The sequence below is a fragment of the Anabrus simplex genome, chromosome 3 (genome assembly GCF_040414725.1).
Source record: "Anabrus simplex isolate iqAnaSimp1 chromosome 3, ASM4041472v1, whole genome shotgun sequence".
In the NCBI taxonomy this organism is placed as follows: domain Eukaryota; kingdom Metazoa; phylum Arthropoda; class Insecta; order Orthoptera; family Tettigoniidae; genus Anabrus; species Anabrus simplex.
Genome location: NC_090267.1, coordinates 148,762,556 through 148,784,990, shown reverse-complemented (window position 1 = coordinate 148,784,990; position 22,435 = coordinate 148,762,556). Strand labels below are relative to the sequence as shown.

General features: G+C 39.3%; 1 protein-coding gene across 5 annotated transcripts in view; it reads left to right on the top strand.

The window, feature by feature from the left end:
• The window catches only part of AsnRS-m (asparagine--tRNA ligase, mitochondrial), a 196,657-nt gene that overhangs the window by 22,866 nt on the left and 151,356 nt on the right, over positions 1–22,435 (top strand). For all 5 annotated transcript variants that reach the window (XM_068226606.1, XM_068226605.1, XM_068226607.1 and 2 more), the window contains exon 3: positions 6,176–6,632. In XM_068226606.1, the coding sequence (XP_068082707.1) occupies positions 6,176–6,632 (457 nt within the window). The remainder of the gene's footprint in view (positions 1–6,175; positions 6,633–22,435) is intronic.

The following is a 22,435-nucleotide window of genomic DNA, read 5'->3' as shown; positions in this document are numbered from 1 at the left end:
ATAACTGGTTTGACAGAAGGCAGTTTGGGTTTAGGAAAGGTTATTCCACTGAAGCTCAGCTTGTAGGATTTCAGCAAGATATAGCACATATCCTGGATTCATGAGGCCAAATGGACTGTATTGCGATTGACCTATCTAAAGCATTTGATAGGGTAGATCATGGAAGACTACTGGCAAAAATGAGTGCTATTGGACTAGAAAAAAATGTGACTGAATGGGTGGCTATATTTCTAGAAAATAGAACTCAGAGAATTAGAGTAGGCAAAACTTTATCTGACCCTGTAATAATTAAGAGGGGAATTCCTCAAGGCAGTATTATTGGACCTTTATGTTTTCTTATATATATCAATGATATGTGTAAAGAAGTGGAATCAGAGATAAGGCTGTTTGCAGATGATGTTATTCTGTACAGAGTAATAAATAAGTTACAAGATTGTGAGCAGCTGCAGGGTGACCTCGATAGTGTTGTGAGATGGACGGTGGGCAATGGTATGATGAAAAATGGGGTTAAAAGTTAGGTTGTGAGTTTCACAAATAGGAAAAGTCCTCTCAGTTTTAATTACTGTGTTGATGGGGTGAAAGTTCCTTTTGGGGATCATTGTAAGTACGGTACCTAGGTGTTAATATAAGAAAAGACCTTCATTGGAATAATCACATAAATATGATTGTTAATAAAGGGTACATATCTTTGCACTTAGTTATGAGGGTATTTAGGAGTTGTAGTAAGGATGTAAAGGAGAGAGCATATAAGTCTCTGGTAAGACCCCAACTAGAGTATGGTTCCAGTGTATGGGACCCTCACCAGGATTACTTGATTCAAGAACTGGAAAAAATCCAAAGAAAAGCAGCTTGATTTGTTCTGGGTGATTTCCGACAAAAGAGTAGCGTTACAAAAATGTTGCAAAGTTTGGACTGGGAAGATTTGGGAGAAAGGAGACGAGCTACTCGATTAAGTGGTATGTTACGAGTAATAAATCTCATTGTTTATTCTTGTTTTAATGTTCATAAGTGGTATGTTCCGAGCTGTCAGTGGAGAGATGGCGTGAGAGGACATTAGTTGATGAATAAGTTTGAATGGTGTCTTTAAAAGTAGGAAAGATCACAATATGAAGGTAAAGTTGGAATTCAAGAGGACAAATTGGGGCAAGTGTTTATTTATAGGAAGGGGAATTAGGGATTGGAATAACTTACCAAGGGAAATGTTCAATAATTTTCCAATTTCTTTGCGATCATTTAAGAAAAGGCTAGGAAAACAACAGATAGAGAATCTGCCACCTGGGCGACTGCCCTAAATGCAGATCAGTAGTGATTGATTACTAGTAAGGTTCCTCCACTAGTTGGCCTATGTAGTTCCGCCTACGTTTGCCTCTACAATTTCTTTTCTTTACGGAACCCTCCAAGATAGTGGGCAGTAGATTTCCATACATGATTGTGTGTCCAGTCTAGATGCCTTTTTCCCCCCTCATGGAATTTGTTAAGCATTGGCATCTCCCCTATTCTTCTCAGTACGTCTTTGTTGGTAACTGTGTCTGTGCAGGATATCTTCAACATTCTTCTATAGCACCATAACTTACTGGAAATGCTTCACTTCTTCTATCTGTCATGAGTAATGTCTGGTCTCACCTACATAGAGTAACACACTCTACAACAACTGGTTAGGACATTGATATGGATCATATCCTAGACACAATAACACTCAGGTCCAAGCCCATATTTTGTATTTGTTGCCAGAATCTGAGTCTTTTAATGATTTTCAAAACATTCCTGCTTTTTACTTTTCTAATGGACTTTAACTTGTTATACACCATCTGAGCAATGCAATATTCTACATTTATGTCCTACTTAACCCTATAACTGGCAATGTTAAATCTTGTGGTGTCAGCCATATTTGGTAGCTTTTACTTGTCTAAATAAAATACAAAATACAGCAACTTATGAAATAAATCCACAAAGTTTTATATATCTACATAAAATGAATACACTGAAGATTGTCATGTTGACACGAAATTGCATAAATGTTTTGACTACAAAAATGTACAGTCTGTTCAAAAAGTGTAATTCCAAAATTAAAAGATAATAATAAAAATGTTGATCATATGTACACAAAACTGGAACATGTCACAAACAAGCAGAGATATAGAGATTGTCAGTAATGTATTTGTAATGCACTAGCAAATGTTTCATCACTCTGAGAGCTCTCTCCTTGAAAATATTACAAAACATGTATGGGCATGCAATCATTTGAAGGCGTGACCTTAGACAATGTTGTTACGATAGGTTGCGTTATGGAAAGCTCGTCATCCCTTTCGCTTTCCGATATTTGATGTGAAGAAATAGCTGATAAACATGTCATATTTAGACACACACTGTACTAATAATGTTTATAAAATCAATCAAATAATATATACTCCTATATACAGAAGTAAATAACTTGCACCTTACGGAAAACTACAAAATAAAATAAAATAGAATCTTAAAGCAGAGCCTGCGAAAGTTTGTTTGCAAACACTACAGAAATGGCGCTCAAATAGATTGTCGGAAAACTGCACTCATTTATTTCTGTGGAATTGTGGCCAAAGAGGTGTTAAATATGAATTAAACTGAACTTACAGCTGCTGCGGACATTGAGAATGACAAAAAGTAGACTGTCATGACATCTGATGAAGAAATGAGGAAATTATGTGAAGAAATACGAACATGTTGAATATTCAACAGTGCCAGTACAACAGGGACCAAAGTGTCAAATTTTTGATAGTTGCCAGTTCTAGGGTTAAAACATTCCAACATTCTGAATTGTGCACAAGTATTGCTGTGTTCTTTATCACTATGTAAAGTGAAAAATTAAAAAGTAATTTCATCTTGTTTCTCTATTTCAGATCCAGATTATGAAAGTGATACAAGCTACACATTAACTAACTGACTAATTCACAAGCTATCATATTGTTTCATGGTGTAGTAAATTGTTTCCCTTATCGACACTTTAATCACAAAGCCCAGGCCTAAATTTTGAAAATTTGTATTCATAATGCTAGGATTTAGGTTTTGTGTACTAAAAATTATTTACGTTACATAACCTTCAAACACACAAACAGTACCCTCCCAGTTTAATCTATTTCACTTCCAGAATTGTTTATATCTCCTTGTGCATTAATTTTCGTCTATTTTGCCGGTCTGTGTGGCTCAGACGGTTGAGGCACTGGTCTTCTGACTCCAACTTGGCAGGTTCGATCCTGGCTCAGTCCGATGGTCGGTAGATTTACTGGCATGTAAAATTACTCCTGCGGGACAAAATTCTGGCACCTCGTCTCCGAAATCCATAAAAGTAGTTAGTGGGACGTAAAGCAAATAACATTATTATTTATTAGTCTATTTTGTCTTAGCATTTTGCGCACCTACAGTCACCTACATTCTGCAACTGCGCCACATTCTTGATTTGTGAAAAATCTAATGAAAATACTATTAAGTGCCATCTAGCAACAGAACTTGTTACTAATTACACACTCCCATGAATATCTAGCTATAACTAAGCCTGCTAAATTGCTGGTGGGGATTTTAAATTAATTTTATTCTCGAGCCTGTAGGAACTACAATTTCAAAAGAGTGTTAAATGACTGACATATCTGTCGATTTAGCTTGTCACTGCAGAAGTGAATATTCTTTAAGAAGGCACATATATTCTCCTTTAAATGCAACTAGGCATTGTCTTGCAGAAATATGGTGCTTTACTGTAGCACTCTACCTCATAAATCTTTACAATCTTGTGCGAATACTGTTCTGATAATGTTCACCTGGTCATCTTCTGACAAGGATATTCTAACCATACTTGCATGTTGGAAGCTTGATTAGTTGGAAAATACACTTTGTTATAAAATTGCATGTTGGCAATCTAATGATAATGCGTTAACAGTATGTTATGTTGATTCATCAATGTCAGATATCAAAACCTTTCTTTCCAGGTGGTACCTTCTTTAAAGCATACACTGCATGAAAGGATTGCTTTAGCCTATCAAGCACACAGTTTCCCATAGCAAACTCATTTCATGCTGATGTGGTATCCTTGATGGTTTCAACAGATCACTGATAAATAGGCACCTTCAATTCAACCCTAAACCAGTATGTATTTAGCCAATTATCATCCAGATTGTCATTGTGTGGTGTACTGTCTGATGGACCCACTGATCTCTATACATGGATCGCTGATGGCAGGTCTCCGCTGCAGGAGAAAGTACGCCAAGTTGAGCGCGCAGTTCGCCATGTTGGCGTACCCAACCTAGAGCTCTGCTTATGGGGAAGCAATGATAATATAGTCAATTTTAAGTCGCAATTAATGGCGCATTGGAATAATTAAAATATAGAGACATGTTCACTCAAAGCATAAGGACATTGGGATCACTGACACGTCATTCCAAGGTCAGTAAATCTCCGGGATAGCAATAAACATGAGTGTATAGTAACAGCCGACAAATATTAACTTAGGTGCTGAATACATGCAATTAGCGATCGGTAACACAATACGAGTGAAAATCAGTTTCTGGAAACATTGCTGTAAATTGTATAAATGTATGTCATGATGTACCTATAAACGTAGCTCACTATACAGGCCTAGATTCGACATATCGTAATCGGTGCTTGATAATGAATTTCTGTTTCCTGTTTCCATGAAATAACGCGCATATTATCAAATTAAAATATCATTGAAGCAAATGTACACATTTATAAAACCAGCAAATATTCAAAACTTGTCAATATATCACATTACCTGCAGCTTAATTTACTATTACAGACCTCTTTAATTAAATTCAGCTAGCAAAGCGATATTGATAGTCATCATCAGAAATATGTAACACCAGTTAAAAGAGTCCCAAATACCACGAATATACAATGGGATAGCCCCAAACACCCACCACACTTTCCCTTCTCCCACCACTCCAGTGTCTGAAACCCATAATTATTACTGATGTAAATAAGGTCTAGAATTCCTCCAGACTTCATTTTCTAAGATTGTTATAAGGTCACGTCAATTGTTTCATCAAAAACGTCAGTTTAATTATGAGAAATTAAAAAAAAATATAAGTAAATCTTTACTTGCAGTTAATGTTCAGTAAAATTGAAAACAGTTGGCTGTACATCACTTCTAAGGTGTACAGTTTGTCCATTTCTATCAAAACAGTCTTCCTCTAAGTGATCCGAGCAGAGAACAGCTGTTTTAGAAGACTCCCAATTCTCCCGCCTGATACTCCTAATCGATGATCTTAGATGTTCGGGTCTCGAGAAATGATTTCTGATCTCTAATGCCCAAACTCTCTCTCTTCTAACAATTGGAAACAAACTGTACACTATTTTCAGTCCCTATGCTCTGATTAATGGTGACAACAAAAAGAATCCAAAATAGGTAGAATATTGATCACAACTATAAGAGGAAATGTTCAGACCCCAAACACATCAAGTTCCTAATGGGAGATTTCAGTGCTCAGATCAAGAAAATAACTTCAATAAAGATGGTGGGAGAAAACCTAGCTCACAGAAGAAACAAAGATGGTGAGAGGCAGATAGTTTGCACCACTTTTGGCTAAAAAATAGTGTGCATGAATAATCTGCTTCAGAGGAATGTAAAGAAAATATTAGGGCAGGAATTGGAAAATTGGTAAATTTATAGAATCAGAGTTGTTGAGAGTAAATGCATTTTTCATTACAAGAGGTTAAAATGTATGTCTACCACTTCAAACAACTCAAACACATGTTAGTACTCATTAATGGAATTAAAATAATATTGTGTGCATGGTATCAAAATTATGCAAGAGGAACTTGTCAATCGATACATGGTCTTGGACCAGCAAAGGCTGCATTCTACTGTGGATGAAGGCTAAAACTAATTAACTCCCTGTATTTACTGATCAATCATTCTAACTCATCCTTGTTTGGACTTTACTCTCCATTACACCCCTAATGTCCTTAACTTCCTTCTGTACATGTCTGAAACTTGGAGAGCTAGGAATATTTATATTTCATATATAATGCTATCCATCTATATATCTTTTGTGTCACTACTGGTTCTTCAGCTCCCTTCCTGAGGTATGGTGAAATTAAGTTTGCCAGGTTGAGATCAGCTCAATTATTTCTTTCAACTGTGGTAACGTACACATGCTTGAATATGGGGTATTTTCTTGTTTTACAGGGGTCTGAATTGTGTTTATACTTTGGGGCCCACATTTAGAGCTGAAAATTCACGTTCCCGTCATCATTTGTCAGAATTTTACATGGTGGAGGCTGAGGCTGCTTTTATGGAAACTATTGATGATCTTTTGGGACTCATTGAAGATCTCATTAGAAGTATAACTTACAAGGTGATCAGTGAGTGTGAAGAGGATATGCTGAGGATAACTGACAAGAGCAATATAGAGTTTCTGAAAGCACTGATCGATAAGCCATTTTGTGTTTTAACATATGATGAAGCATTTGACATAGTTGCACATTCTCAGAAATTTTCTTCCTTGCCAGAAAAAGAAGAAGGGTTTGGCAAAGAACATGAACTCTTTTTAGTTGCCCACAAGGAAAATCGACCGGTATTCATTGTGGATTGGCCTAAGGATATGAAACCATTTTATGTGAAGCAAGCTTCAGATCCTACAAAGGTATGTATAACACAAATGTAGATTATATTCTCATTAATTAAAGCCCTCTTTCATTGTAATATATTTGTTTTAAATTTAAATGATCATTGATAAATCAATTCTCTTTAAAGAATTTTCAAACTGCTTTATCAAGTACAGTAGAGTCTCGCTCATCCGACCTTCGCTTATCCGACATTCCGTGTTATCCGACACTGGTAGACTTAATTAGAACTTTTGGTGGAGACTAAATTCAGGGAGACCCGGTGTAGAAGGTGCGACCGTGGGACAAGCACTGGCCTGACCGCTGGTGGTAGGATCGTTTTTTCCTCAAGGACAGGTGCAGTGAGGTTTCAGTCATTGTTCATTGTAGTATTGGTTGGATGCGGATGTTATAGTTTTCATATCCTCTGTGAGTATGGCGAGTATTTGGAAGAAAGTGATTGTTTCTATGCAAGACAATTTTAGTGCTTTAAAGAGACTGGACAAAGGGTAAACTCTTTAAAAAGTGGCTTCAGATTATGGTGCTGGACGTGTTACAGTGGGAGACTGGAAAAAAAGAGGGAAGAAATTGAAAAGTGGTGCTCTACCGGAGCAGAGAAAGCAATGAAAAAATGTGAGTGCGAAAAAGTAGGTGAGCACTATTTCTTTGTTTCACTCAACACCGGGAAAATTGCCTGCCAATATCTAGCCCCATTCTGCATGAAAAGGCTGTGCATTTCCAGAAGGAGTTTAATGAATGGGACCCCAATTTTACTGCTAGTGCTGGGTGGCATGATCGGTGGAAAAAACGGTACGGCATTAGGCAGCTTAATAGCTGTAGAGAAAACTGTCAGCTAAATCTGATGAGGTTGTGAAATTTAAAAAGGAATTTCAGGAAATAATTATTGCTGGAGGATTAACCGGTGTTCAGATTTTTAATTGTCATGAGACTGGGCTAAATTTCAAGGTGCTGCCATCAAAAACTCTCGCAGCCGAAGCCGAGACGTCTGCACCTGGCTACAAGCGCAGTAAGGAAATAGTTACTGTTCTTTCCTGTAGTAATGTTACTGGGAATGTAAACGCATAATTGCTTATGATCGGTAAAGCAAAGAAGCATAAGGTCTCTAAAAACATTTCTGTTAATGTTCTTCCAGTCGATTACACGAATCAGAAGGCTGCCTGGATGTCTGCTGATATCTTTAAAGAGTGGATTTTTACACAGTTTTTCCCAGATGTAGAAAAATATCTAGCTTCGAACAATCTCCCTAGAAAAGCTCTTCTTCTACTAGACAACACTCCATCACACCCAAATGAAAAGCAACTTAGAAGTCGAGACATGAAAGTCATTTAAACATAAGAGTTTCATTTTTGGTCCGTATTGAACTGAGAATGGAAGATAGGAAAAACTAGAAAGGTTCCACCTTTTCAATACAAAAATGTTATAGGTTTATTTATAACATGTATTTGCACTTGGGACTAGTTTCGACGCTGTGTTGGCGTCATCATCAGCCAAAAAATGGGAAAATAGGCCAGTGTGTAGGCATTCATATTACACAAGGTGTTACATTAAACAATACAAATCTTGCAAGGAGATAAAAACATGGATGAATATAGAAACAAATGAATCGTTGAGAAAGCAAAAGTTATACATGTTAAAAAATAACCTTAACCACACATCTTGCAGTGCGAAAATATTCTTCTTGAATGATTCCTGAGTATAAAACACACGCGCACACATTTCTGAAGAGCCAGCAGGCAGGACAAAGTAAAGTGAAACCTTAAGGGATCTTCTGAGAAGAGTTCATCATTTTTCTATGTTCCGATTAAATAATGAAGTCTCCCTTGAGTTCCTGATAAACATACACAACAGGAAATTCTCCTTCACTCTCAACAATAGCTATAAAGACCAACGGTAAATTTCATTTTTCAAAGACGTGAAAGCATGATCTTGAACGTGATGTAACTCCTTTCATTTAACCCATTTTTTACACAAGGTGTTACATTAAATAATATATCTCACGAGGAGATAAAAACATGTTCCTCCCTCTTAACGTGACGTCTTTATGCCAGCCAATGGACCAAGTTATGCTGGGAACATTGAAGAGGAAATATCGCCGGGAAATCCTTTCATCCCTGATACATGAAATGGAAAATGGCAACATGATACAAAAGTTGAAACGAATCGACTGGATAGCGCAGTATTGGGAAGAAGATGAAACAACGACATTAGCAAAGTCTTAGAACAAATTGTTGAGTGAGGTTGAACATCGAAAGGAGGTGGTACAAGGAGACATGGAAAATATTGTGCCCTTACTGAATTGCATTCCTGGCTGTGCGGATGCTACGACTGAAGATGTGAGTAAGTGGTGTGCACAAGATCAACTGTTTGAACTAACTGAGTCTGATATTATTGATTTTGTGAAAGCTAATGAAAAAGAGGATGATAAAGAAGAACGAGGCATTGCAGAGCAAAATGAGAAAACGATTCAGAGTGAATGATTAAGTGCATTGGAAATGGCCTTAACCTATGCTGAACAACAGACGGAAGCAAGAGCAACGGAGGTGTAGATTTTTCGTCGATGGTGCGATATCGCAGCAAGTAAACGTGGATCAGCAGGCAAGCAGACATTGTTGACAAGTTTCTTTTCGTAAGACATTGGGAATGCTTTCGTTCAATACTGCATGCACTGTACAATTGAATTGATAATTTTATAAATAGAGTACCGTAAAACATGTCATTGTTTTAGTACTAGATTATAGCCTTCCTGTTTGTTTCACTTCATTCTCAAAGTTGTTCTGTATTATCCGACATTTTCGGTGATCCGACGTACTCCAGGTCCCGTTTAGGTCGGATAATCGAGACTCTACTGTAATTGGTCCTTTTTTTCTGATGAAGTTGATGATTGCTCAATGCCCTTACATAAAACTGATAGGTTCTGTTGTATTATCCATTACTTTCTGAGCATTTTTGACTTGTGTATTGTATATTTGAATGCTATATTTGCAATCATATTTTTAAAATATACAGTGCAGTATATTTTAACCACTTGCAAAGGTAACATTTGCAAATTCTGTTGCCATTAGTAGATGCTGTATGTTATTGAGCTTCTGATTTGTGTTAGCAAACTTTTAATTTCCGGAACATGATGCTCTTTATCCCAGTTTAAGGGACATTAATAATATTACTTTATGGAGAGAGTGCTGTTTACTTCAATAGTCTGAGAGTGTTTTACTAAAATCGAAGCCAAGCATTTCAGATAGTGGATCATTCTGGAAGACCTTCAGTTATGGACAATACATTGAGTTACACATTCATGTTTGAGAACTGAGGGAAGTCACTTTAAGCATCTCCTTTAATGCCACATAGAATTTTTTTTCTTAAGACCATCAATCTATCAATCTCAGTCAGTCACCACTGATCTGCATTTAGAGCAGTCTCCCGAATGGCAGATTCCCTGTCAGTTGTTCACCTAGTCTTTTCTTAAATACCGTATTTATGCTAATAATCCCCACACCCTAATTTTAGGAAGGATCATTATTTTGAAAATAATTAAATGAACTAAAATCCCCCCCCCCATCGAAAGAGTAACGTAGGCATAAACAAACCTTTCACATCACTCGACGAGGTCCATGCGGTCTTCACGCAAATATGAACATGTAAATTTATGGATATAGCTGCTTTGCCTGAACATATTATCACTGCTATAAAATATATTTGCCATGAAAATGAACAAGTAGGCCTACTTATGTGTCAGGTATTTCATTAATCTGAACTTGGAAGAGGCTCGATTCCCTGTAGATCGAAAGATTCGTTGTCTCTTGCATCACTAGAATCCTCTCCTAAATTACTTACAAATTCGTTACACTCCACGTCTAAAACACTTCTCACACGCGGTCTCTTTTTACTCAATAACACGACCGTTGGAGGATAGTTCTTTTTGTGCAATGTAAACGCTTCAAATAGACACAACGGCAAACTCGGATGTTAGGTTTGCGATATCATCAATTATACGGTCGGGATACATTTCCATAAACTTAGTAAATACATTTAACACGACAGTCTTATTTCTCCTTTTCTGGAAGTTAAGGGCTGGCTTGCGGAATACCAGATGGGTAGTGCTGTCATCACCTGTCGACAGGTCACTGAGATCAGGACCATATAGTATGCTTCTGACTGAGACACAGCGGTTCCCCTGTCATCTAAAGTAGAGCTGCAAAAAGTGAGATAGGCGATTACACTGGAAAGACTCTCAATTTCCTATTTTTCAACAAAATAAGAAATAAAGCCATGATGCATCATTATGCAAACTTTTTTATTTTCATCAACATTAAAATATAAAGTCTTGCCAGTTCTAACCGTGATGTTGGATGCGCCTTTTTTGTTTACAGTATAATCAAGCGGAGGTCCGAAGAAAATTGGTATTTGGTCCATGTCGCCTATTTGTGAAAGTATATAAGAGCTTTTCTTGTGTAAATTGATGGTATATTTTCTTTGAAAACTATAGCCATAACCAACTTAAAATCGTGAAAGCCATCCATGACTAGCTTTCCATCCCGTAACACCTAGTTCTTTTCCAGTCGATAGGGTTTTAATTTGGCACATTTCACTCGTAATGGCACATCCTAATTGCCTGTTTTCTTGGATATATGCACATAATCTTGCTTTAATCTCAGGAAATTTTGCTTTCTGATCACGAAATGCCCAGCAATTACTACTAGTTTGCTGAAGCTGTAATTAACTTTTTCGGCAGTCATGAATACAGCTTGTTTCCACATCGTATTTTCTTCCTGCTGCACAATTTCCAATTTCTTCTGCATCTTCTATAATTTGCAGCTTTTCTTTGGCTGTGAAAGACCGATAGCGTGAACCTTTAGTTGCCGTCTCAAACACGTGATTGATTCACTTCAATTGACGTGTACGGAAGAATGACACCACTGCCCACACAGAGTTGCCGACTGTGTTTGGCACAGTCCCATTAGGTGGATATTATAAATCTGCAGTTTTTCTCCAAATCCCACTAGAATTTCAAACTACTATATTTAGTGGAAAAGGGGCATGGTTGAAGATACATGATCACGCATTGAATTACATGATGACCAATATATCACGGGTTACATTAATTTCCAAATTATATAACATGCAAAATAGGTGCATTCCACCATTTCTAGATGCTTTCTGACATTCTAGACTGTGCAGCCTGGAGCGTACCAGACGGGAAGTGCTGTCATCACCTGTCAACAGGTCATCGAGATTGGGACTATATACTGTAGTATGTTTCTGACTGAGACTGTCTTGACTGTCATCTGAAGTAGAGCCACAAAAAGCAAGACAGGCGATTACACCAGAAATACTCCACTTTTCTAATTTCCTATTTTCAGCAAAATAAGACATAAAGCCACGATGCATCATTATACAGACTTTTTATTTTCATTAGCACTAGGATATAGTCATGCTATACATATTTTCTTTTTACAATTTGTTTTACGTCGCACTGAAACAGGTAGGTCTTAAGGCGACAATGGAATAGGAAAGGACTGGGAATGGAAAGGAAGCAGACGTGGCCTTAATTAAGATACAGCCCCAGCATTTACCCAGTATGAAAATGGGAAACCATGGAAAACCATCTTCAGGGCTGCCGACTGTGGGGTTTGAACCCACTATCTTCCGGATGCAAGCTCACAGCTGCACGGCCCTTACCGCATGACCAATTTGCCCGGTCTGTGCATATCTAGGATTGTTAGTACTCTACAGTCGAACCTCGATATCTTGAACCTCCATTACTCTAATTTTCAGTATCTCGAAGTAACTTCAATTTCCCTGGCGTTCGTCCTATTCTTCACGTGTATTTATTTCTCTATTACTCGAAATTCGGTTACACGGATTTCTCGATTCTCAAAGCAAATATTTCCTCCCTTGAAGCAAAAAATACTCTGTAACTCGAATTTTGTACAACATTAACTGTGCAATACAGCATTTGTAGTTTGTGAGGAACAGTTAAGTAAAGAAAGGCTTACAGTGATGCTGGAAGCTAATATGACTGAAACCAAAAAACTTAACTTCTACATACATACATACATTATCATTATAGACTGTTATGCCTTTCAGCGTTCAGTCTGCAAGCCTCTGTGAATTTACTAAACGTCGCCACAATTCTCGATTTGCAATTAGTGTTGTGGCCTCATTTAGTTCTATACCTCTTATCTTTAAATAGTTAGAAACCGAGTCTAACCATCGTTGTTTCGGTCTACCTCTACTTCTCTTACCCTCCATAACAGAGTCCATTATTCTCCTAGGTAACATATCCTCCTCGATTCGCCTCACATGACCCCACCATCGAAGCCGGTTTATGCGTACAGCTTCATCCATCGAGTTCATTCCTAAATTAGCCTTTATCTCCTCATTCTGAGTGCCCTCCTGCCATTGTTCCCACCTGTTTGTACCAGCAATCATTCTTGCTACTTTCATGTCTGTTACTTCTAACTTATGAATAACATATCCTGAGTCCACCCAGCTTTCGCTCCCGTAAAGCAGAGTTGGTCTGAAAACAGATCGATGTAAACATAGTTTCGTCCGGGAGCTGACTTCCTTCTTACAGAATACAGTGGAACCTTGGATTGCAAGCATAATTCGTTCCGGCAACTGCTTGTAATCCAAAGCGCTCGTATATCAAAGCAAGTTTTCCCATAAGAAACAATTGAAACGCAGATGATTCATCCATAACACAAAATATTTATTCGCATACCATTTCTGAAACAAAATATAACTTAAAACAAATTAAACTGCATTTTACCTTACAATAGAATCATTGTTGGTGTGAGGGAGACGAGAGATTACATGAGAATAGTTATTGTGTAGCACGAATTTCACTAACGGAATCACTGATATCTGTTGGCTCACTGGAATTGTTTTCTTTTCATGCAGTTTTAATGAGGATCCTGTCCAGTGACTGTTGCTTTTGCCTCTTTTTGAGGATTTCATGAAAATGTGATATTGCTTTGTCATTGAACTGATTCATCGCTCGTACTGCTACAGCCTTATTTGGGTGGTTTTTTTTCTACAAAATTTTGCACCGTTTCCCACATTTTTCACTTCTCCCGAATCTCATTTGAAGTTATGAATTCCATTGACTTTTCCTCCTCCTCTTCCCTGCGCGAGATCTCATCCATAACCTCCTCCTGTTGTTCGCGATGCAGGTCCATCAGTTCGTTGGTGGACAGTTCCTGACTGTTCTTCCATCAGCTCTCGAATGTCCACGTCATTCACCTCCAACCCCATAGTCTTCCCTAAGGACACAATATCATCGACAATCGGTGGCTCATTGTCACCAGCAATCCCCTCAAAGTCACGTCCAAGAACACGGTCAGGCCACAGCTTTTCCCAAGCGGAAGTGAGAGTTCTCTTGGTGACCACATCCCAGGCTTTATCGATCTTCAGGCAGTTTGCGTTGGGAAAATGATTTCTCCCAAACTCTCAGAGGGTAAGGTTTGTTCCTTCGGTCACTTCGAAGCATCGCTGAAATAGTGCTTTGGTGTATAGCTTCTTGAAATTCGAAATGACTTGCTGATCCATAGGCTGCAGTAGTGGAGTAGTGTCGGGAGGAAGGAACTTAACCTCAACGACTGATCGCATCCTCCTTTCCAAGATGCCAGTGAATACTTTGCCTGGTATTATTTAGTTTAAATTCCGGGTTGAACTGTGTTGTAGTTATCTGTACATCACGTACAGTACAGTTTGCCAACGTTTCGAATACATTGCAGTATTCTTTGTTAAGGCGACTGAAATACCCCTCCTCGATCCGAGGTAATCAGTCTCCCAGGCAGCAATTTACACTACTAGAGTGGCCCTGACCTTGGCCTTTTATATCCTAGTCTTTCTGGCTGACGTAAGCCCTGGCTGTCTCGTGAGCGTTCTGGAAGGTATGTGTCAGAGCCAGGTAGTGGGGGCTTGCCCGCGCTGTTATGTAATGGGGTTTCGGCCCGTGTGTTTATGTTGTGGTCTGTATGTCTTAAACTATGAATGATAGGCATCCAAGAATTACTGATTTTATATCCTTCTTCTAAATTTATGCTGTTCGGATGTTTCTTGATTTTGATAGCCTCGCGGATTTTCCTTTCCAGATTCCAAGGGATAGCTGCTAGGATCTTGGTCTTTCCAAAGATATTCCGTGCCTTGTTTCGTAGGAATGCTTGGCTACCGCTGAAATATCTGTGTTTTGGTTCTTGGTGCGACGGATATATTCTTTTAGGCGGGTGGAGATCAGACGTTTTGTTTCACCAACATAACAAGCTCCGCAGCTACATTCAATGTGATATACTCCAGGAGTCTGTAATTCTATTGTGTCTTTTACTGGTGGTAGATAATGGGCTAGCTTCCGGTGAGGTTTATAGATGGTTTTTATGCCGTATTTGTCCAGTATCTTGCCGATCCTGTCTGTAGTATTTTTAATGTATGGCAGTATTGCTGTTTTCGGGCGGGTCAGTTCTTCTTTCCCGTTGTTTTCTCCTACGGCGGCCTTTTCTTTGTTCTCTTCATACTGCATGACTCATGAGTCCCATTGAAGTTGCGCTTTACTAGGACATCCAGGAAGGGTAGTTTTCCATCTGTTTCGATTTCCATGGTGAACTGAATATTTGTGTGAATAGAGTTCAGATGGTCGAGAAATAGCTGTAGGTTATTGCTCCCGTGAGGCCAGATTACGAATGTGTCGTGCACAAAACGGAGAATACATTTTGGTTCCGGGGTAGATGTGGCTAAGGCTTTCTGTTCGAAGTGTTCCATATACACGTTTGCTATTATTGGAGAGAGTGGCGACCCCATTGCGGCCCCTTCTGTCTGTTCGTAGAACTCCCCATTGAAATAGAAATAAGTGGCGTTTAGGCATTCTTTACCTAGCGTTGACAGGTCTTCTGGAAGTTTCTGGTCTAGTAGCGGAAATACTTCTGTTAGCGGCACCTTGGTGAAAAGTGACGTGACGTCAAAACTTACGAATAAGTCCGTACTGTCAAGTGATTGTTCCTTAAGGAGCTGGATGAAATGTCGGGAGTCCTTCACGTAGGTTTCACCGTGCCCTGTATGTGGCTGAAGTAGTCCAGCTAGGTAACGGGCGATATCGTGCGTCGGAGATCCTATAGCGCTCACGATAGGTCGCAGAGGTATGCCTTCGTTATGGATTTTAGGAAGGCCATACAATTTAGGAGGTATCGGGTCTGAGGATATCAGCTTCTCCTGTATTTCAGCTGGGATACTGGAATTTTTTACTAGTATGTGGAGTTTGTTCTTAATGAGATTGGTAGGGTTTCTTATTTTTCTGTATGTAGAATCGGTGAGTAATTGTTCTATTTTTCTAGTGTAGTCGGTGCGTGTCATTATTACCGTAGCGTTGCCTTTATCTGCGGGTAGGATAAATGTTTCCGTATCTTGACGTAGTGCTTTTAGGGCATGAATTTCTTCTTTGGTCAAATTGGATGGCGGTGGCTTTGCGGTTCTCAGTAGACATGATATATCCTGTCTGATCTCCTCTGCAGATTCGGTAGGAAGGTGTCGGATTGCAATTTCAACTTTGCTAATTATTTCTTCCATCGGTATACTGTTCGGAGCTACTGTGTAGTTGAGTCCTTTCTTCAAGACCGAGGTAGTAGGTTCAGTGAGTGGTTTGTCTGTGAGGTAATTATTACATTCTTCTGCAGTGGAGCAGGTGGTTTCGGTTTCTGTTTTAGTAGGAGGCGGTTGAATTTCTTGTTTTGTTTGGCAGTGGCTGGCTAGTTCCAGTGTACGCTGGGATTGTGTGTTGCTAATGCTGTCTAACGTGGTCCAGTCATTGAGAGACAAAGTGCTGGCAAGTTGCAGGTGGAGATGAAATAATTCATTGTTGAGGTGGTCCAGAGTCTGTCTGGTGTCACTGATCCATTCTCTGAGGAGTTTTATGCTGGTTTCGTGAAGAATACGGTCTGTCCGTCGGTTCTTGGTGTGATATTTCAGTCTCACACATGCTGGTATAATGCTGTTGCCCCTGCAGCGTTTCAGCAAGGCGAGTCGAGCCAGGTAGTTACTCATTTTCTTTCGAGCTGCCTAGTAGCTTTGAGAATATCCTCCCCGTAAAGGTTTCGAATCTTAGGTGTGAAGCTTCCACGGTGTGAAGAATTATTTAGTTTAATTTCCGGGTTTAACCGTGTTGTAGTTGTCTGTACATCACCTCACATCACCTCGCATCACATCACATCACATCACATCACATCACATCACATCACGGAAAACTACCGTTCCTGGATGTCCTAGTAAAACACAACTCCAATGGGACTCTGAGTCATGCAGTATACAGGAAACCCACACACACAGACAGGTACCTACACGCCTCGTCTCATCATCACCCATCACAAAAGCAGGCTGTCCTAACATCACTGGTGAACAGGGCCATAGCGATATCAGAGAAAGAACACCTCACAAGAACCCTTAAGAAAAACGGCTACTCGCTCAATAACATCCGACAAGTCTTTAAAAAATCAGAAGAGAACAAAGAAAAGGCTGCCGTAGGAGAAAACAACGGGAAAGAAGAACTGACCCGCCCGAAAACAGCGATACTGCCATACATTAAAAATACTACAGACAGGATCGGCAAGATACTGGACAAATATGGCATAAAAACCATCTATAAACCTCACCGGAAGCTAGCCCGTTATCTACCACCAGTAAAAGACACAATAGAATTACAGGCTCCTGGAATATATCACATTGAATGTAGCTGCGGAGCTTGTTATGTTGGTGAAACAAAACGTCTGATCTCCACCCGCCTAAAAGAACATATCCGTCACACCAAGAACCAAAACACAGATATTTCGGCGGTAGCCAAGCATTCCTACGAAACAAGGCATGGAATATCATTTGATAAGACCAAGATCCTAGCAGCTATCCCTTGGAATCTGGAAAGGAAAATCTGCGAGGCTATCGAAATCAAGAAACATCCGAACAGCATAAATTTAGAAGAAGGATATAAAATCAGTAATTCTTGGATGCCTATCATTCATAGTTTAAGACATACAGACCACAACATAAACACACGGGCTGAAACCCCATTACATAACAGCGCGGGCAAGCCCCCACTACCTGGCTCTGACACATACCTTCCAGAACGCTCACGAGACAGCCAGGGCTTACGTCAGCCAGAAAGACTAGGATATAAAAGGCCAAGGTCAGGGCCACTCTAGTAGTGTAAATTGCTGCCTGGGAGACTGATTACCTTGGATCGAGGAGGGGTATTTCAGTCGCCTTGACAAAGAATACTGCAATGTATTCAAAACATTGGCAAACTGTATGTGATGTACAGACAACTACAACACGGTTCAACCCGGAAATTAAACTAAATAATTCTTCACACTTTGCCTGGTATACTAATCAATGAGATACCTCGATAGTTGTTGCAATCCTTCCTGTTCCCTTGCTTATAGATAGGTGCAATTACTGCTTTTGTCCAATCTGAAGGTACCTTACCAACACTCCATGCTAATTTTACTACTCTGAGAAGCCATTTTATCCCTGCATTCTCACTATACTTCACCATTTCAGGTCTAATTTCATCTATTCCTGCTGCTTTGTGACAATGGATTTTATTTACCATCCTTCCCACTTCCTCAAGCGTAATTTCACCAACATCATTTTCCTCCTCCCCATGAGCTTGGCTGTTCGCAACACCACCACGATGATTTCCTTTTACATTGAGAAGATGTTCAAAATATTCCCTCCACCTCTCCAGTGATTCCCTGGGATCTATTATGAGTTCACCTGAATTACTCAAAACACTGTTCATTTCCTTTTTCCCTCCCTTCCTAAGATTCTTTATTACTGTCCAGAAAGGTTTCCCTGCTGCTTGACGTAGCCTTTCCAGCTTATTGCCAAAATCTTCCCACGACTTCTTTTTGGATTCAACAACTATTTGTTTTGCTCTGTTTCTTTCATCTACATACAAATCCCTGTCTGCCTCGGTCCTTGTTTGGAGCCCTTTCTGATAAGCCATCTTTTTACGTTTACAAGCTGCTCTCACTTCATCATTCCACCAAGATGTTCACCTTTTCCCATCTTTACACACAGTTGTTCCTAGGCATTCCCTTGCTGTTTCTACTACAGCATCCCTGTATGCCACCCATTCACTTTCCTTATCCTGAACCTGCTTACTGTCTACTGTTCGAAACATCTCATTAATCATATCCATGTACTTCTAATTTCCTTGTCCTGGGGATTTTCTACCCTTATTTGTCTGCAGACAGATTTCACTTTCTCTACCCTAGGCCTAGAGGTACTTAGTTCACTGCAGATCATATAGTGGTCTGTATCATCGAAAAATCCCTGGAAAACGCGTACATTCCTAACAGATTTCCTGAATTCGAAGTCGGTCAAAATATAGTCTATTATGGATCTGGTACCCCTGGCCTCCCATGTGTAGCGGTGAATAGCCTTATGCTTGAAGAATGTATTCGTAACTGCTAAACCCATACTAGCACTGAAGTCCAGCAAACGCTTCCCATTCCCATTAGCTTTCTTATCTTCCCCACATTTACCAATCACCCTTTCGTATCCTTCAGTTCTATTCCCAACTCTCGCATTGAAATCGCCCAGTAGCACTATTCTGTCCTTGCTGTTGACCCTGACCACGATGTCACTCATTGCTTCATAAAACTTGTCAACTTCATCCTCATCTGCACCCTCACATGGTGAATACACGGAGACAATTCTAGTCCTAATTCCTCCAACTGACAAATCTACCCACATAATTCGCTCATTTACGTGTCTAACAGAAACTATGTTGCGTGCAATGGTATTCCTGATAAAGCGCCCTACCCCAGACTCTGCCCGTCCCTTTCTAACACCTGTCAGTACACTTTATAATCTCCTATCTCTTCCTCGTTATCTCCCCTTACCCGAATATCACTTACTCCTAGCACATCCAGATGCATCCTCTTTGCTGACTCAGCCAATTCTACTTTCTTTCTTCCATAAGCCCCATTAATATTGATAGCTCCCCATCGAATTCCATTTCGTTCGCCAAGTTGTTTCCAAGGAGTCCCTCGCCTGCCAAATGGGAGTGGGACTCCATTACTCCCATAGGTCCGAGGCCTGCTTAAAATGTTCTGAGCTCGGTAAATTTATGAAGCAGGATGCTACCCTACTTGCACATAGTCCAAGTGAGGATCTCTCCTCTAACGGGTTATGGACCATCGGTGAATTGTATAGTCCTTGCCGCCTGAGCACAAGGAGGGCCACGAGATGCCCACACCCATTCCATAGCAACTGGTATCCCGATCCTCAGGACCACTTACTAGGCCACTCAGCCGTTGCCCATGGTTCACGAACTAGGAATGGCTACACTAACCCACACTATGAAGTTCTAGTGATCGGAAAATTGGCGAAGCCTCGCTGTTTTTTGGTTTTGAATTCATTACCAGTCGTGTACAAAAGCAATCCCAGAAGTCATGGATGACAAGCTCCATTTACGAATCGTGGCTGCGTGGTTTCGAACCTACATACAGAGCCAGTCAAAAACAGAAAAGACTAACGGGGTATGTTTCTTGTTTCACTACTGTATGTACTGTATTCTATCTTCTAAAAAGTTACTTTAATTAGGATCATAATTAAAGTGATGCCGTGAAAAACGAGTTTGTTAGTATATTTTTAAATACTGTATTCAGTACAAGCCCATAGATACATGTGATTCAATTATGCGCTATATATGCTCAAAAACGGTATTCTCTATATCTCGAAATTTCAATAATTCGAAATAAAATTTAGCTCCCGAGGTGATTTGAGATATTGAGGTTCCACTGTACTAATAAATAAAATAGTGTTTAATAGCAATGATATTTCCAGCCAGATTCCAGTTTTTCATAAGTTAGAACACGCCAGAAAACCTGCTACCTGCTGTCATTAATTTTCATCCACTAACTTAACATTAAAAGCCTCCAGATCTAGCGAGAACGTCAAATTGGTAACACTGGGCCCACACACAACTACACTTTTCCCATCATAGCAACCCCGTTCAGATTCGTATTTATTCATAATAGTTCATACATTTACTTCCTTTCAGTTGCCAGGCATTTACTATCTCCTCACTAGCAGTGAACTAATGCCAACATCGAAAACTAGGTGAGCCAGGAGTGTGTTGCCAACCTTGATGCAAATAAAACCCATACCCTAATTTATTACCTCAATTTTTTTAAATATGTGGGGATTATTCACGTAAATACAGCAATTTCAAGAAAGGTTGACATTTATTGAATAACTCCCTTAGTAAATGACTCCTCTTACTATAAAGGAATATTTGCCCCTATACTGTATGTATATAGGAAGAGGAGTTACAGATTCTCAGAATTCATGGCTTGGGAATTAGCAGAAACTCCTAATACTGTTCATAAATATTTAGTGAAGCTTTGAGTACCATACACATTTCTTTATTACATTCCTGTTGTTCTCTGTCCTCCAGAGAAAATCTGATTGGACTGTTTGTAAACTTTATTGAGGTTTGGGGGATATACTTTTTGTTGTGATGTGTGAGTTTTACTATTCTAGAATGGAGATAAAAAATGGATTGCCTATAACAACATAGTGCGCAACAGAGACCAAATGGGAATAATCATACTAAAGAATAGGAGCTTTTATCTGCTTGGTATGCTGCTGGAACATGGATGACAACAAAAAGAGAAGAATACAGGCTGCGGAGGTCAAATTCCTAAGAAGAATCAAAAGCAAGACCAGAAAGGATAGAGTTGAAGAAATCAGAAAAATGAAAACTTCAAAATTTCAGGATAGGATAGAAATGATTAAACTGAAGCAGTATGGGCACGTTATGAGAATGGGAGAAGAGACACAGGGTGTTCACCCATATGGAAAATCCAGGAAAACCAGAAAATGTCAAGGAGTTCAGTAAATCATGGGAAAACGAGGAAGAAATGTCAGGGAATTCAGAAAAAATCTGGAAATTTGCTCTACCAGATAATATGGACATGGACATACCGTATTTATCTGTGTAATAGAAGCATATTTTTCCCCAGTTTTTATAACATGAATGTAGGGCATGTCTTTTATGCCAGGTAAAAATTGTAAAGAAAACTTAATAAACATAAAAAACAAATGCTATCTTGAATGTGAAATAACTGATAGCATCAGTAGCTATATAAATAGCCTATAGCAAGCAGTAGCGACTATTATCAATCGAATTTGTAATCTTCTATTGAATATTTTTTGTTGTTGGGGAATGACAAGCTTGATCAATTATATTGGGTTCACAGTTAATGCGATACATGGCGCTAAATAAGTGAATAGACAAAATTCCACAACCCAACAGATGACTGTGTTTGTTCACTGTGTAATAATATTATTATTGAATACAGCAAAGTGTGAAATTCAATAAATGAAATGAAATGGCCTTTTTAGTGCCGGGAGTGTCCGAGGACATATTTGGCTCGCCAAGTGCAGTTTTTTTGATTTGACGCCTGTAGGCGACTTATGCGTTGTGGTGAGGATGAAATGATGATGAGGTCCACATAAACACCCAGCCCCTGTGCCAGCGAAATTAACCAATGATGGTTAAAATTCCTGACCCTGCCGGGAATCAAACCTGTGACCAAAGGCCAGCATGCTAACCATTTAACCATGGAGCCAGACAATTCAATAAAAATTTATACTCATTCGAGTGCTCATTATCATTATTAATCTTTGTCGTTTAGGCCTACTGAGGACCACGGGGCTTGTATCTACTCTTCGGTAAAGTTGTTGCTTTCTTCTTCTTCCAATACTCCTTCATTTGCTGACTATGAGCCAGCTTTCTCTCCTCTGTCCACTTAGTTCCTGTAGTCTTCTT